The following is an 18,381-nucleotide window of genomic DNA, read 5'->3' as shown; positions in this document are numbered from 1 at the left end:
GGATCCCACCCTCGACGCTACAGCAAACCTACTAACCAGAACCAAACAATGGTACTTCGTCCATAACAACAAAGCTAACAAGCTGCTGGTAAACAACCGGACCAAAGAGAAGAAAAGAAACCCCATCCTAAGTCTCCACGACTCACAAGGGGTGGTCCACTAGGCGGATCATGAGAAGTTACACCTAGCGGTAGCCCACCAGTCAGATATTGACGGCAGTCCCGAGAGACCTAAATGAGCAGCTGTCCTACATCCAAGAGGCAGCGCTCCCACGGCAAAAGAACTTGAAGCGCCCATCACAAATGATGAAGCGGAGGTAGCTATAAAAAGCTTGAAACCTAGAGCCCCAGGCCGAGATGGGTTCTCCATCCGATTCTATAAACTCTTCTGCCCCAAATTAGTGGCCCCCCTAACTAGTCTCTTCAACTCATTTGCAGCCACTGGAACCGTCACTCCAACTATGCAGGAGTCCATCACAGTCCTCATTCTCAAGCCAGGAAAGGAACCTCAAGACAATAGCTCGTACAGACCTCTCTCTATTGAACTTGGACGCCAATATATACTCGATTCTGGCCAATCGCCTTGCACCTATTCTTCAGAGCCTTATAGACCCGGATCAAACTGGGTTCATAAACCACAGGTCGACAAAAGACAACATTCGCAGAGCACTAGACCTAATAGAGGTCACCAGCCAGGACACCCAACAACTTACCTTGCTGGCGCTAGATGCAACCAAAGCTTTTGACAAGGTGGATTGGTCGTATCTGCGCATCACCCTCGAGGCTTTCAGCTTTGGCCCGACCTTCAAGAAAATGGTCCTAGTGAACTACCAAGCCCCTTAGACCCAGCTGAGAGTTAACAGCCACCTATCAGACCCAATCCCTCTCACGTGTGTAACGAGGCAGGGATGCCCACTATCCCTCCAGCTCCCTGCCTTGACCATGAAACCGTTGGCCCAGCGAATCCGCCAAAACCCTTGGATCAGCGGCCTGCAGATTGGCTCTGCTCAACATAAAATTGCTCTCTACGCAGACGATGTGTTAACCATCAAACATTAAGGTTTCCATGAGTGCAGACCTGACCGAAATCCACGGTTTGAGTGTAGCAGGATTCACCATCAATTTCCAAAAATTAATGGCTCTCCGAGTGGGCCTGACCAGGGCGAGAGGGAAGCCCTGGAGAAGCAAAGCCCATTCCAATGGAGCACCCAATCTATCCCGTACTTGGGGGTCCAGATCGCCACCCTCCCAACAAAAGTTTACCAGGCAAACTCCCCACCCCCCCTTTGAGGAATTGGAAAAGGACCTTACCCGTTGGCAGGTGCAGGAGATCTGTTGGGACGCATCACGACATGCAAAATGAACCTCCTGCCCCGATTCCTTTACGCCTGCTCCTCCCTCCCAACCTTGATCACTCTTCCTCCCCCTACAGCGGCTCCAAAGGAAAATGATTAACTTTATCTGGGGGGGCAAGAAAGTGCGGATCCCTCGGAGAACTATGATGGCCAGCACAAAACTGGGAGGACTAGGGGTGCCAGACGTCCGCAAATACCAAATAGCAGCGCAGCTGGCCCCCTTCCAAGCATGGGGAGTCACCCTAGGGTGCCCAAAGTGGGTAGAGATTGAACAATTCCACCTTCCTCTCCCCCTACGCTTCCATCCGTTAATCCCCACCGCACTATGCCGGATTTGGCCAGGAGTATTGACTTCTACGAAACAATCAATAAAGGCCTGGGAGTGGACCCGCAGACCTGGAGGTATCCCAGGAGACCTGAGTGCATTCTCCCCAATCTTCCTTAACCCAGCCTTCTTCCCGGGAGCCCACCCAACGAACTTCAGGAACTGGGTAGCAGGAGGCCTCGAATCGCTGGGGCAGCTCTTCGAGGGGGACACCCACCCTCACCTTCGAACAATGTAAAACGATTTTCCATCTAGCGGAGACAGATTTACCTAGGCCCAACTGAGGCACTGGTGCTCCCAGACCTGAGCGGCTGCAACACAAGCCCCTGCCCCACTAGAGCTTACAGTAAATTACCTGCCAGCGCGAGGAAAGATCTCGGCCCTCTATAACAGCCCGAGGAAAGATCTCGGCCCTCTATAAACTGTTGCAAGAAGAGCCCTTTCACACCAAGCCTTATGACTCAATGGGAGGCGGACCTAGGTCATGCTATAGAGGACCACACATGGGTGGACATCTGGACAAGAACGTGCACAGCATCCCGCTGCATCACTAATCGGGAGTGCACCCACAAATTGCTTTTGCGCCAATACTACTCCCCCTTACGCCTTCACCACTTTCAGCAGGCCTTGGACCCCCACTGCTGGGGATCCCTTTCCCAGACTCTTACCCGAGAACAGGAAGGAGGGCAACGTTAGTATCTCAATTTTTGTTGGCAGCCAAAATCACAGTGGCCCGCACCTGGAAGTCTGTGGAAGGACCCCTGACGACCCTCTGGTGGGTTAAACTTTGGGACATTCTAATAGCCGAAAAGGTCACAGCAGCAAAAGCGGGTCTGCTCCACCGATTTATAAACATTTGGGCACCAGTGCTAGACACTGACCAGAACTACCCGGCCCAGACCTATAAACCACGATTGATCGCGAGAGCCCTCTACCAGCGAACACTCGCCACCTGGCCCGGCCGAACGAGGGTCGAGAACAAAACCCACTTGGGAATACCGGGGGTGGGATAATGGGACATCATACCAAACGCATTCTAAGGGGTTACAGGCAAATGTTACTGTATATGTTCACCTGTACACTGAACATATACAGTAACATTTACAAACAAAATTTAAAAAAAGGCTTCCCTTATTCTTGGAGCACGAGTGTTCTCATTGGCAGATGGGAGAACTAACTAGGTTCTAGTGTCCAACAGGTAGCGTCAGGATAGGTTCTCAAGTAGAAAAAGTCAATGTTCCTAAGGAAGACTGTTCAAACAGGTGATTATTTTACTTTAGAGTTAGTTGAGGCTCCGGGGGCTTCACAGAAGACACCCTAGGAGGATTCCAGCACGGGCCTGGGTGCACTAGACCAGAGTACTACCAATCACAGAAAACATCCCAAATCTGTACAGAAATCACAAGAGACGCAAGGTAAGTAAATACCAAGCCAGCACAGTACCTCAGCACAGAAGATTATGCAGCAGGAGGACTTCAGGATCTGTAGCCAAAAACCTGGTCAGTGGATTCCTTGTCGTGGTGACTGAAAACAGGACCTTGGAAAGGGCTTTGCAGCAGGGATCAACAGGCAAGGCTCCAGGCAAGGTTTTCCTCGCGGCTGGGTGCGGTTGTGGATTGGGCGCCTTTTCAGGAGCACAGAAAACCAAATATCGCCAGTTGATTCTCGTTGTTATAGGTCGGGCACTTTGGTGAGGGGACTTTTTGGACTGGAATCATGTCTCTGGAGATCCACCTGGATGCCCACGAAGTTTCATCGAGATTCGAAAGACTGTGCACCGCACAATGGCTTGAGGTCCCAGGGTAGAGGGGAATTGCAGTCCTACAAGGTAGCAGCACGGCGTGGGATAGCTCAAATGCAGGTCTTGAGTCTAGCAAGTCTCACCAGGCTCTTGGACGGGTCAGTTGTTTTCGAAGTACACAGGTCAATTGGAAGAAAGGGCTACAGCAGGCTGCGGTTACACAGCAGGCTCTCCTGTAGCTGTAAATCATTTCAGCCGCAAATTCTTAATCTTCCTCTTCGGTTTTGGTTCCAATGGTCGACTACCTCTTCAGCTTCCAGGATCGGACTCTTATGCAGAAACCGAGCCAATCAAACATACTTGCAAAATTCAAACTTGGGGGGGGGGGGTTGGCAATCCTTTCAGGACAGCCAGTCTTCCCGTTTGAACTGGAATCTCGCACTCAGGCTGCAAGACAAAGGGCTGCAGAGTTTTGTACTCCTCCCTCGCTTCTTGCCTTCACACTGTGGAGCCTAGGCGTGGGGTCAACAGGACTCCTGCCAAAGATGGAAAAGAAAAAAAAAAATCACACAAAGGAATTTACCTCCCAGGATGTCAGGACAAGGAACAAGAAATTGAGAAAAAAACAAGACCGGGGTCATTTTGGTGAAATGAGCACCCACAAGTGCCTTTACTGGGGCTGTGCACACAGCCCACGGTAAAGGTGCACCAAACTAATAAAAGGTATCCCTGCCACCAGCCACTAAAGGTACATTTGTCCTTGTAAAATAATTGTTACAGTTGTAGTGTGAAAGGGGATACATTGCATCTCCCCAGAAATCCACATAAGGTGGGGTCGGCTGGTTTCGCCAAACATGTAAAAGTGATCCAAAGATCCTTTCTACCCTTGGAAACTGAAGTTCTCAAGGTTTGCCAGAGAAAGTTAAAAGGGGAGCCCCTAGTGCAACCCAGCAACAATAGGCACTTATTGCCATAAAGTTGTCAAAGAGGATAACTTTTAAAAATACACTATGGAGAGTCTTAAAAAGGACACCCATAAACAAAAGCAAAAGATTCCATGAGTGTGGGAAAAGGATCACACTCAGGAGGTATAAGGAAAAATAATCCACCAGTAAAAGCAAAAAAGTTCTGGAGTTGACAAGTCAGGAAGAATTACTATGAAAATCTTACTCAACAGGGGTTGCTGCTGCAGAAGTCGCATTCAGCATCAGGATTTAGGTGTAGCTAGTCTGTGGTTCTGCGTTCTGACACGGATTCTGGCACAATTAAAGGATCATCACGCAGTGGATGACCTTAGAAGGCCCCCAGGAAAAGATGCAGGCAGAGATCAGCAAAGGCCATTGAACAAATGGCAGAAAGTCGCCCCTTGTGGCAAAAACACAGACGCTTGTCCTGCAATGCCCCCCTTTATGCTCGAGTGCGCCAACTGCCTGTTGCGAACCACTTGTTTCAAACAGTGAGGTTCTGTGGAGTCCTAATTCGGAACTCTGGATGACCGATGCAGCCAGCTAGACCACGGGGAAGTTGGTAAGCCTACAGGATGGTTACAGGACAATTCCAATGCATTCTAAGGACAGAGGGACAGATCTTCAAGCAGGGGCCGAGACTGGTTGTTCCCACTGGTCCAGGGCCTGAAGCACTGTTAAAGGCCTGATTGAGCTCACAAGCGCTGCTTAGACAGGAAGTTTGAAGAAGCCCATGTTGGATGGCAGCCACAACTAATTTAAAGTACAGGTTCCTGGGTCACCCATATGGCTCACAGCACCCGGGGTGCTTACCAACATCCCACCATCTGTGCCCAGGGGGGGATTAGATGGGCCTTCATTGGTTTTAGGTAATAGGCTGGTAGTAGCTGCGGTTTAGTTTTGGCTCCAGCAGGAGTGGCAGCCATTTTACTGCATTGGTAGTCCAATGTATTTTTGGCAGTCATTAGGGTAACTTTTTTTTAAATCCTCTTGGACATTTTGTATTTTAGGATTTCCTTAGTTCTAGGGAACTATGGGGTTGGCTTAAAATGGCTGTTCTACACACATGAGCTATTTGTGAGAATGCTTATTGCTTTCACTGATTTGCATCAGCATAGGTTCCTGGGCTCTTCCTCTCATCTTTGGGGTGACCTGGGCTGAGAGGCAGTTCTAAGGGCCAAACGCAATATTTGGGCACATAACCACTGTCTCTATCCCATTACTGCGATTGATCCAAGTAGTATTAAAGAGGAAATGCTGCCACTCTTCGTTCCCTTGTCTTGGAATTTTCATAAGAGGCAAGATGGAACGCAATGGTCTCCGGTTGACATTTTCTACTATAAGTCCATCCTGGACTTACTGCTGAGTCCACTTATGTGGAGAGTCCAGCCTTTTTCTGCGGAGGCCATTTTGAAGCAGTTTTATCATCACTTCCCGCTGTTAACCGCCAGGGTCTCATGCCTTGGTGCTAGTGGCTGCCGTCACCTGGAAGCGTTGGACACCAGCAGCTCATTGGGCCATCCCGCGTTATTCCCCCGCCCCCTCTCTCCATCAGTTTTCTGCTAGGTAGGTTGCTGCCTTATTTTGCCCATTGAGCCGCCATAATCTTTGCTGGGTTCCCTCATCAAGAGTCTTCCTCACTGGTGCCTTCACTGCTGGCTTCAGAGGCTCCATCGTGTCAATTTGTTTTTTGGTCATTTGGGCCTTCATTGGTCCAGGGTTCGAGCCCCTGTGAGCCAGATCTCTAAACGGCACCTAGAATGAAACCATGTACTTACAGGATGTCTGGAGCATTCTTTTTGAACACTGTGGGTACTTGCCTCTGATCGAAGGCCTGGGGAGAGCTATTCTGTATGCAGACACTCAGGGGTCCCACTGGTCCAGGGTAAAGACATTTCTGAAATGGGCAGTTTCTGCATTACCCATTGGTTAACATGGGGTGGGGGAACTGGGCTTCCTGCTGTGCTGCAACCTCTCCTACTTATCAAACAGACTTCTGGATCTCATCACTGGGTTCTCCCCTGGTGCTCGCAAGGGTAGTTTGACACACACAGCACCACCGGTGGGATAAACAGACATATGTTTTCCCACGATATACGCAGATGTCGTGCTGACTTTTGCACCATTATTTCCTAAGGAAAAATAAACTCACCTTTGAAATCTAAAGTGACTTTGGGATACTTAATTGCCCTGGACATTCTTCCTGTACACAACAAGTGTTTAGGTAGTTCTAGGAGGCCAGGAACTTCAACTCAGACAGTGCAGGAAGGAACCAGAACACAGGCCTTCTCGGTCTACGCTCCAAAACTCTGGAACCTCCTCCCTGTCAATATTCGACTTGTCCCATTGCTTCTACAGTTCAGGAAAGAGCTCAAAACCTTCCTCTTAAAGGAATGGCTCCTCCCAAACACGTAGGTACACACACACTGTACTCCTCACCCTACCCCGCGACTCATGATCTGCTCCTCACCGTCACCATCCTGGTTGCTTGTGGATCCCGTGCTGCCCATTGCCCACCCTCGCCCTCCCCAATTTGCTCCCTGCTCCCTTGTGTGCTCGGCTTCCATCAATCTGTTGGCACCCTCTCCCCCCCACGGGTTGTAAGGGAGTAGCTTACCTGTAAATCCATTTCTCCAGCGTTGGTATCTTTCATGGATTCACAGCTGCAGGAGGTCAGAGAACCAGGTCTGCCTGGGCCAGTACAGGGCCACCAGGATTATTACATACCACATACAAGTATAGGTATGAGAACATTCCTCAAAGACATTTCATTTTTTATAATATTCTTATTTTTATACTGTTGGTTATGTGCAATTACTTATTTGAACTGAAATTTAAATGTGTAACATACATTTATACATAAGTTTGGTGTATATTTGTGGGTAAACTGGTTGTACATTTGTGCCTGCTTGCTAGCCCTTCCTGAGTGCGCTATGGCGGATTGCTCAGCCACTCTACCTGCCTTTAAGAAAGGGTCGTCTTTTGGCTGGGTACTTTTGTCGTACCTAGAGATTAGTGGATGTACAGCCCTCAACAGGGGAGAGGTGGTGGTGTACAAAAAAATGCCTTTACAGCTCCCAAATGAGGTTCTACCCAAGTAGCATGCAATGCTGTCAAGCCTAGGATTCATGGGTGCTTCAAATCTGAACATGCTTATATTGCGCTCTGCCACATCACACACCTGCTCCAGCTTTAGCTTTGACAACTTCTGTGCCAGCTTCTTGAATGCGCCCAGTGAGAGCAGCCAGCTGGTCCTGTGGGAACTCCACTTTTGGTGTACACTGCAAGGGGGGGAAAAACGCTTTAAAAACATGGCACTAACCATTTGCAAAGTGGAACATTTGTTTTTATACTAAGAATCCAGAAAGTCTAATTAACATATGCAGCAAATGCACAAGCAATGCTCCACAATAGTAACAATTTGGATGGGGTAGCAGTCTGAAGTGGGACGAACACCAATATGTAATCTCTAAGCTAGATACACAAATTGGTTATTCTTTACTAGAGGCAACCATTTATTTTAAAGGAGTTAAAATGGTATGTGCACACTAATCTATAGGCAAATATGAGCGCAGAATAGCAAAACACGAAAAGGACACAAACCTGAGAAATGACTGGGATGATTGTCTTTCCTGCATGGCCACCAATGACTGGGACATTGACACGAGCTGGATCCAACCCCTGCAAGAAATAAGAGCATTTGAAAAAGAGTAGAAATGGAGGAAGCGACATCTAAGAAGAGACTGAATACAAATCACCACCTTAAGTGGAATATCTAATAATGGGTTAAAAGGCAGGATATGCCACAGGAGAATTTCAGTTTGAATTGCATTTATGAGCAGAACACAAAACTCTGAATAATTCCAAACTCAAAATCCCTAATGGAACATTAGCCTGCTTCAAAAACCACCCTTTCCCCAACTTCTAAAAAGCTCCAAATCAAACCAGTCGCACTTTGGTTAGAATGCTGGTAATCAATATATTTAGCCGCTGCTTCACAACAGTCATCAGAAACTGGCTTCAGCAGAAATGAAAGTCACACAGAAGCTTTAAAGTGACACCATGTGATGCAGCGATTCCAGCACTTGATAAACAATTTGGATACAATGGAAATCTAATAAGACTGCAGGGACCAAAAAAGGCACCATCCTTAAATCGGACAGTATTAGCACAGAAACTGGCTCACTCGAACAGACATGGATTCAGGAAAAAGGGCATCAAAGTCGCAGGAAGCCATATGTATGAAATGCTTCTGCATAAGCCATATTTATGAAATGTTTCTGCATAAGCCATATTTATATTGGGGGATGGATCTCTTAAAAGGTGTCTACAGATGAAGCAACTCTTCAAAGCAGTGTTTAATGTATTAATCGTATAAAAGATTAATTGTTCTACCAACTGTACAAGTAGTCAACAATAGACAAATATTAGTGAAAATGTGGACAGGACTGTAGAGGCGTCAGTCTGCCTAAGGGTTTATCACACAAATTGAACATGAACTACAAGACAAATTCTGTTAGCAATAGTCAAGTGCCAATCTTCGACTGCCATAAGACAATGAACTAGAAGTCACCAGGCTGTTCAAATAAAATAGAAAGAATAAATCTTCACGGCTAAAAAAAAACACTTGCAAACCAAAGCAATTGTTACTTTGCTGTCCAGCATGGACCAATGTTAGTGGGGGAGTGAAGTAGGCTGGGAAAAAATAATCCACAAATCACATTTTTCAACTGCAGCCTCTGTTGGTACGCTTTTGCGGGTCCTGAGCTCCTGCGCCTAAACTAATTGGATTGGCTTAATTTAAATACTATAGCTTGTGCCGGGTCCCGGTTTCCCAGCCCTAAAGCCCATTCCTGGTTTTCAACCTCACCGGCCACCACCGACCCGCAATTGGCCCTGGTGCTCCCATAAGTCATTCTTCTAGGGCAGCCCTACTGCCCATTGCAGCCCCTTTTCAGCTGATGGCCTCAAGGCAAAGGGCAGCTCCTGCAAAAGCAGCTCCAGATCGTGTTCGCCAGCAGAGCAGATGTCTACCTGCAGAAACTGACAAGGTAAGGTCCGGACAGGGGGACCAGCCATTACTGCTCCCCATCAAACTGCCCTACCGATTTTATTACCCACAAGCTTGTTACCTGCATGTTAGCCATTTCTCCCGTCTAGTTAGACTGTTCGTCAACCGTATCTAAACTCTTACCTTATTGTATTAGATTAGCCATTTCTCACATCGATAAGATTGTGTTTGTCGTTCGTTTCTACCAAAGCCCTTTCCCTCCCTGCCCCCGCATCCCCTCTCCATAGCCTCGCCAGTAGCCCCTGCCTCTCCCAATGCATCCCATCGCCCAGCATCCAACTCTCAGACCAAAGGAGCTCTCTGGTGCTCCAAAAAACACGGTCCGTCCGCCAGCACAACTTTCAGAAGCACACCCTGCCCCTCCCCTCCCCCCTCGAATCCTCTCCTGTCCCAGCCCCCTCTGCTACAAACTCAAACCACGAGATAACGGCCTCAGCTCATCCCTCACAAGGGTGTGGGGGGGGGGGGCCTGTCCCCCAGCACCCTCCAGACTGACACTTACACTCTCGACCTGCCCCACTATCACGGCAACCGCCCAAGAGGAATCCCAGGGGCACTGCGACAGCTTGGGACAAACCCTACGCTTGCCAAGTGTTACCTCCACCCCCCTTATCGTGAACACACCTCCCTCTGTAAGCTCTGCCCATTCACCAACCACCATCCCCACCACACAGACCACCCCTAAAGGGCCTAACCCGGCAAGCTCCATCAACTGAACGAGCGTGGCGCGTCTTGCCCATTCCCAAATCAAAGCCTCTACCCACTTTCCTGCAGACCCTCTCGCACACTCTCTCAGCACCCAAACGCACATTTGAGTGGTAGACAACCCTCTACTCTGCAAGCCTCACCTGCCCTACACCTCTATCCACCTCCCCTCTGCCACCCTCACTACCACACCCCCTCAACACCCCTCTGTGTAAATGTGCCCCCCCATTCTCTCCTCATTCCCCTTTCCTCCACCTTTCCCCCCCTTTCCCAGGCAACATGACCTTCAACTTACAACCCCATAACCACACACCTCTAATGACCACCCCCCTCACCTCCCCAGCCTTTCACCAACACCCAAACTGTTCTCCCCACGACACACCAGTTGAAGATCAGCGACCGCCCGCCCTCTCTTCCCAATCTCTAACAACCTCCAGCCCTTCACGGACCCACTACAGTACCCCCTGTCCTGGACCATCTCTGACCGTCCCATCTCACTGCCCGCCCCAACACTGTCTCCCCACCACCGTCTCCCCACCTCAGATGACCCTGACCACCCAAGACAGGCCAACCCCGTCACCCTGGCAAACACTGCTCCCTCTACCTCAGACAAAGTCACCTGCCTCCTCTTCAATGCCCGCTCCACACCCAAGAACAAACAGCATCGTTGATCTCCGATTACCCCGATCTTAGCCTCATCACCGAAACCAGTTTCTCGGACGACTTAAAGCCTATCGCTTACGAAGCATTCACACCAGTCTACTCACTCATTGCCCACAACAGACCTTTCAGGAGGCGGCAATGTAACCATCCTGCACAAACCTCACATCTCCACTGAAACATACCCCAGCACTGCTAAATGCAAATCCCTCCTAGTCAAACTCTTCGGCCTACTCCCTCACACAGCTTCCTGTGTGTCTACAGACCCCCGGGCTATGACAGACTTCGCCAACAGCCTATGCAACTCACTGAAGCCACCAACAGCCTATGCAACTCACCGAAGCCACCAACAGCCTATGCAACTCACCGAAGCCACCAACAGCCTATGCAACTCACTGAAGCCACCAACAGCCTATGCAACTCACTGAAGCCACTCTAGTTACCCACCCAGCACTCACCCTATGGTCTGACCAACATCTGGTTCAACCTCCCCAACAACTCCAGGACTACCACTGTCGACAGCCTGGAGGCACTCAACCTCACCCAGCATATCCAAGGACCAACACATGCTGCTGGCCACACCATAGACGCCATCTCCGCTCACCTAGTCTCCATGTTCGCAACCTCCCCCTATCATCTGGACAGACCACTAGGCCATTCCTTTCTCCATCCTCACACCACCACCATCCCCCTGCCATGCTCCACCCCTACATCTCAGGTCAAGTGCTGGAAAAAGGTCATGGTACTACCAGACCTAGCCGAAGCACTACAAAGCGCCCTCCCGTCACTCCTGACCACAACTAGACCACTACCCATAGAAATCTTCGACTCCTGGCTAAACAACTCCCTCATTCTCTCCTGAACCCACCATGCACCACACCGCCGACTGCCTCCAAACAAACACTCTGCAATTCTCCATCTGAACACTTCCAAAAACCAGTCCTAGACAGCACAGCCAGCATCAACGCCAAACTCGCCCTCTTGTCCACCTGCTCTGCATCTGCTATACCAGACTCACCCACCCTCACCCCAAGAAACTTTCCTGCTCCTTCACCCCCATCTCGAGCGAGGAGTTCACAAAACTATCAGCCAGCCGATCCTCAGGCTCAGTTTCATCCTGTCCCGCCTCACTCCTCAAAGAAATCTTCACCTCCACCTGTGCAGTAGAACTGGCGAGATCCATCCTCAACGGCCTAATCAGCTCCGGCAAGTTCCCAGACGCCTTCTAAACTGCACGTCAAACCTCTGCTTTAAAAAAAAAAAAAAAAAAAATTTAAAAAAAACCGCATCCATCAAACCTTTACTATCCATCAACTACAGGCCAATCTCCAACACCAGATTCCTGGCAAAACTCGATCGCAATGCCTACTCACAGCTCAATGCCTTTGTGGAATCTAACAACCTCCTGGACCCTGTGCAACCAGGCTTCCGTCCAACCCACGTAACAAAAACACGCCCATCTGTATCTGGGATGACCTCCACGCAATAGACATAGCAAGAACTACATGGCGTTCCGGAAGGCACTCAAAACCAGTCTTCGCACAACCACCTGACCTATCATCTAGACCATCATCTGGAGTAGTACCCGCTGAATACAGACCCTACCATAGACGGTCAAACCTTGACATCTCCAACCCCAAAGCCTTGCGCATCTGTCCAGGCATGAATTCCAATCGCAGTGGCACCCTGACAGAACTCTGCACCTGACGGAATGCATTAATCACCTCATTCACAGGAACTCGGCACATGCTAAGGCCTAGAGCCAGCCATCACCAGTAATCAAGGGCAAGTGTGCCAGACTCGTAACGCAAGCACCAACACTCTGGAGCTTAATCAAGGCCATGCAATTATCCACCACACATCAGCCCTAGAAGGCACCCGCCTGCTAACACTACACCCCTGGAATCCCAGAGCTGAACTAGATATCGGGGGGCCGTCCAACAGTTAAGCTGCTAATCACCCCAACAATTGAATGTAAATAACAGAACGACCAGTATTTTTATCTAGCAAAACTAGACACCCTTGCACTAAATCGGCACTTAATCACTGATCTGCAAATATGCACTATTCCATTAGCAAGTGCCTCACTTGCTAATCCTTACGAATAACTATACCAAGATATGCACTAGGACATATTTGTTTGCTAATCCCGACTATCCGGGTATAACCAAGTAGCAATACCCATCAGGGAGCCATTCTAACAAATGGCCGTCCAAGGATAATAGTAGCAGATGTGCAATAAGAAAATTATTTTTTGGACTGACCTCCCTGTTCGCCACCCAGCAATTTTTCAAACAATGTGACCCACCAAGCTACAGGAAGATTCCTCGCGCTTGCCAGGGACTGGAAGCTGAACAGAAACAAGGTCCCCTGGAAAACAGACACTCAAACACGCCAATATGCAAATTCTTTCCTCTGCACCAAACAATTAGAACGCAGCTACACCCCTGGAATAATTCGGCCTGGCTGCACACATCATCCTCAAGCACCAGCGCCGCCAGAATGCAGACACCATTTCCATTGGTCTTAATGCACACATTGTACTGCCCTTTCACAGCCACAGCCAACGCTATTATGCAGCTACACATCACTGGCTGCACCCATGCACGTCGTACTACAGTACTCTCCTGGACTACGTTCCATGGGCGTTCAAGCCACAATGCTTTGGAATCAAAAATGGTAAAAGGGGATATACAAATGTCAAACATAAGGAAACACTTGGAACAGGATCCTTTGAACTTGGAATCCCCACCATAAATTAAGGGGAAATCAACACCTTGCTCTATCACACCTACACCTCACTGAGTTGCTTCTAGGGTGCTTGCTGCTTATGAGAATTGCCTAGAATTTGAGTCACGGCATGCACGTGAGTGTTACCATACTGACATATTGATGTGCATTTCACCTAGAAAGTAATGAGACCCTCTTGAGTTGGTATGTTCGCATAGATCCGGCAAGTTAGAAGTATTTATTCTCATTAGAAACCTTCCCAACTGCACTACCGAAGAGCTTTCAACAGTTGCTCAGGAAGGAACAAGTTATTTACCTGTAACTATTGTTCTCTAGCATGTGTCTGGCATGTAGTCACATGAGTTAAGAATACATAGGAGTACGTCATTACACAACCACGTGAGGCGGCAAGGCTCAACAAAAGCAATTCTTACCTCCGGAAAGGGATCACCTTCAAGCGAACATGTGGCGTAGCACTGCTTGGTCGACCCTGGACTCCTCCCTGGAATCTGTTGACGCAGTAGGATCTTGCAAATGTGTGCGTAGACCACGTAGCAGCCCTGCAATGTCCAGCAGGGGCACACTAGACAGGAACCTTGTCATCACAGCGATTGCTCTGGTGGAATGGGCTCCGACAGCCGGTTTGCCATCCGGTGACGGTGCGTGATAAAGCCAGAGAGCCACCTGGAAATGGAAGCCTTGCACAAAGCTTTTCCATGGTTCACAGGACCAAGTTCACGAAAAGTTGTGACGTCTTCCGGAAACACTGTGCGTGCCACATAGAACTTCAGAGCACGCATCACATCCAGCGACTCAAAGTCCTTTCAGTCGTCGACAAAGTTGTTGGGAAAAAAAACCAGGCATCAAAGGCTTGTTAAGGTGGAAATCCGATGGAACCTTTGGCATGAAGGAGGGGTGTGTCCACAGCACCACCATTGTGTCGTGAAAAGTCAGATCAGGCTGCTTGCTGGTCAAGGCCTGGATCCCACCCACCCTCCTGGCAGAGGTGATGGCCACGAAAAAAGCAGTTTTTCACGAAAGGAACAAGAGGGGCTTGAAGCATAGGCTCGAAGAGGGCCCCCCCCCCACCCATGAAACTCATCAGCACCACGTTGAGTTCCCACGCCGGGAACTATTGAAACAGTCCTTTGGTCACACCGTCTAGTCAAGGAGTTCTTCAAAGACGACTGTTCGGGAGAGATGGTGTAGCAGGAGATAGCCGCCAGATACACTTTTATGGAGGCGTGTGTCAGCCCCACCTTGGCCAAGGACAACAAGTCCGAAAGGATCTGCAGATCCCCTCAGAGGGTTATCTTCTGCGTCCGGCACAACGATGCCAAAGATATCCACTTGTGTCCATAGCACAGTCGACAACGCTCTGGCAAGGACCTCCCTGCAGTCCGCCGGTAGCTAGTACCCACTGAAATGCAAGGCTGCAGTAGCCAGGCCTTCAGGTTCAGCGATCCTGGCTCATGATGTAGGATTGCGCCTCCTTCTCTGGTGAGCAGATCCGTGACAAATGGCAGCTTGACAGGAAGAGACGTCAACTGGCTGAGATGGTCCAGGTACCAAATCTGCCTCGGCCACGCCGGGGTGATGAGAAATCATCCTGCATCGGCACAGTTTCAGTTTGATGACTCGCAGCAGGAGAGGCAATGGTGGGAACGCATGGTGGAACAGGCCTTCCCATGGGAAGGAGAACCAGTCCCCACAACCCTTCTTCGACTGATGGAACCTGCTGGCAAATCTGGCATTTGGAGTTCACTGCAGTCGCAAAGCGATCGATCGATCGATCGATCGATCGATCGATCGATCGATCGGGGGTCTGCCCCACTTGAGGAAGAGGCTGTCCACTTGATCCTGACGAAGCTCCCAATCGTAGCAAGAGCGCACCTGCCTTGGTGTTCTTGACTACTGCCAGGTGAAATGGAATGAGAACATCCCCTGTGCAACGGCCCACTACCCCAAGTCATGCGCCTCTCTGGAGAGCGCTGGGGATCTGGTGCCCCCCCCCCCACGTCCTGATTTAGAACATTGTGGTGGTGGTATTTAAGACCCTCATCATCTTGCCCTTTAGGGACGGGGGCACAGGGAGCGGGGGGGGGGGGTGTTGGGACAGTTTGGTCGCTATTCTATTCCGAGGGGGATGCCAAGCAGGAGACCGTGTTGAGCCTGGACCCCAGAAACAGCGTCTTGTGTGATGGAATGAAGCAGGACTTTGGACAGCTCACAGAGAATCCAGACCAGTCATCAGCCGGCCGGTCCTGTCCTTGTGCTCGACAGCGACCTCCCTGGACTTGCCATGGATAAGCCAGTCGTGGAGGTATGTGTACACATGGATCCCTTGTAGACGCAGATGGGCTTCCACTGGTGCCAGGCACTTCGTAAACACCCTGGACGTGACTTCAGTCCTAAGGGGAGGGCCTTGAATTGGTAGTGCTTTCCCTGTACGATGGCTCCCCACGATCCTCCTGAAGCAGGATGACCAGAGCTCGAGTCCCCTCACCAGAATGCAGGAGTGAAGGAAGTCGAACTGGTGTCCAAGATCTGCTGTGGTGCTGTTTACCAAGCACTGCAACCATGAAGCGCAGCTGATCTGAAAGAGTACATCGCTGCCACCAACCTCAGAATTGCTGCCGCAGTCCTCCAGACGTCTTTCCTCTTGTCCCCACAACTTGAGGCCCAGGAACCCAGGATCTGCATCACTGCAACCAGACAGAAGCCAGCTGGACCACTCTTCTAACCAAAAGGTACTGTTCTGACTTGGGGTACTTACCTCAGTTTCTTTAGCTTTGCTCTTCTCAGTTGAGACTTGCAGTAGCTACTTTGCTAGAGTGGATTTCAGCTCTACCCTTCACAAGTTTAACAGCTTCTGACCCTACAGTGAATTCCTTTCAAACATACTAACTTTGTGCAAGACTTATCGAAGCAGTGCTCAGCTCCATTGACTGTTCCAATTGACTTTGGCTGTCCTGGCTCCCTGCAGACTCTGCTAGTCCATTTGACTTGGATATTTACTGTCCATCAGAGGGGATAACTTTTTAACTATTATTGCTGGGAAAGGTTTTTATCTAGACTTCATTGGCAGATTGAAAGTGCTCACATGCTCTGAGAACCGGTCTAACCTTTTTCCTTCATCTTCGAGAGGTAGCATTGAATAAGCTCCCTTTCTCTATTACCCTACAGGGTCCATGCAATGAACATTCTTGTGAATAGAACAATGAAGTCCATACCCTGAAGATGGTTCTATGAACCAAAACGCGTTGGTTACCTTTTGATACCCAAAAGGGACTTCACCTGGAAGTCTGTTGATTGGATCTATTTATTGTTTTATGAAGTGTTCTCTATAACCTAGGGTCTGATTTATCTATACATTTGAAATTGATGTTTTAGGTTTGATGCTTAGTTCTAATGTTGCATTTCTAACAACCATTTGAGTTCAGTGTAGAAGAAATTAAGATAGGTTTGTACTTAAATATTCGCCACAACAGCAAATATTCGCCACAACAGCGTTAATGTTCATGAGAAACATTATAGAGATTATTAACCCCTTGGAGTGCATTTGGGCTTGCTGTGTAGCAATACACAGCTCTGGTTCTGTGATTGTTCTTGTCCCAAGTGGCCTTGGGCCGTCAGCCCGCCTGCACCTGAAATAACTGTTACATTGTTCACTAATCCTTGTTGATATACATCCCCCCCCGTAAACACCTTTTGCTTTAAAAATAGTGAATGACTATTTACACTGAGCAGTGACCCCTATACCTCACTTCTTAACCTTTTTCCGTCACTTAACCATCCCTTTCTACAAAACTCAAAATCTACAAAGTGTATTAGTGATATGCCATTACTGTCCTAGTTAGTGAAGTCACCTCAGGGTGTAGGAAGTGTGTAAAAAGCATCTCTAAAAGGAGTACCTACTAGCTTTGTGTTGATTCTGGAAAAGTATTTTAAAGTATTTGATTGTTACATATATTGCTCTTTATTAAAGAATGCTCATTTAAACATTACTGTTAAATAAATAATTATTTATAACTAAAACCTTGAGAGCAAGTGTTACTTGGCTACTTGCATTTGTGGCTTTAATTGCTACAGCTCACATTTAACCCTCTTGGGATAGGCCTGGCTGCTCACACTACCAACTTGTGTAGTACAGGCCTATACCAAAAGGTGGGTTACCTAATACCAAGAGGACAAGTGTTGTGTAGTCTCCCACAAGGTTACATCAATTCTTGCCTAACACTTACTTAACACTTGCACATGTATACAGACCAACAATATTCACCACCCTACTCATCAAACACTAACATCCAAAAGTCTTCCCCAGACACCAAGGCAGAAATAATTAAAGTCCAACACAATGAGATCACAAGATGGGGATATGAAAACAAATAAAGGACTTAGAGGCCAGAGGTATTGTATTCTACATTCTGCCCAGACAAACCCCTGCAGACTTTCATCCAGGCTGACGTGTCATTTAAGTGGAGTCTATTTGTACAACACTCTGAAGAGGACTATACAACCACTGGCTTTAATGGAAGAGCCAACACCTGACAAAGGGAAGCCAACAGCACAAAGTAATGTAGACAGCGACAATGCTCGATTCTCACCTAGAACATCGACACGAAAAAGGAACAATTGGTCCACACACTTTCCTCTACAAAACAAACTACATCAATATACGTGTTATTACACAGATCTCGCTAGTCAAATAAGTGCTTAAAACATAATACACAGTATAATACTTAATACACTATAAAGACAGAATGTAAAAAATATATGACAGACCGCAAACAAATTATTAGGGGGCGGATGCACGTGAACTACACAACC

General features: G+C 48.5%; 1 protein-coding gene across 1 annotated transcript in view; it reads right to left on the bottom strand.

Annotated features, from left to right (window-relative positions):
- Nucleotides 1–18,381, bottom strand: part of MDH2 (malate dehydrogenase 2) — a 189,865-nt gene that overhangs the window by 56,902 nt on the left and 114,582 nt on the right. Inside the window, exons 6-7 of the mRNA XM_069614943.1 lie at nt 7,989–8,066; nt 7,567–7,666 (exon numbers count right to left, since the gene is read on the bottom strand). Coding sequence (XP_069471044.1) covers nt 7,567–7,666; nt 7,989–8,066 — 178 coding nt within the window. The remainder of the gene's footprint in view (nt 1–7,566; nt 7,667–7,988; nt 8,067–18,381) is intronic.

This window comes from Ambystoma mexicanum, chromosome 9 (assembly GCF_040938575.1).
Source record: "Ambystoma mexicanum isolate Mex_15411 chromosome 9, UKY_AmexF1_1, whole genome shotgun sequence".
Taxonomy (NCBI): domain Eukaryota; kingdom Metazoa; phylum Chordata; class Amphibia; order Caudata; family Ambystomatidae; genus Ambystoma; species Ambystoma mexicanum.
The sequence above is the reverse complement of the archived record's forward strand: the minus strand, read 5'-3'. Positions and strand labels throughout refer to the sequence as shown.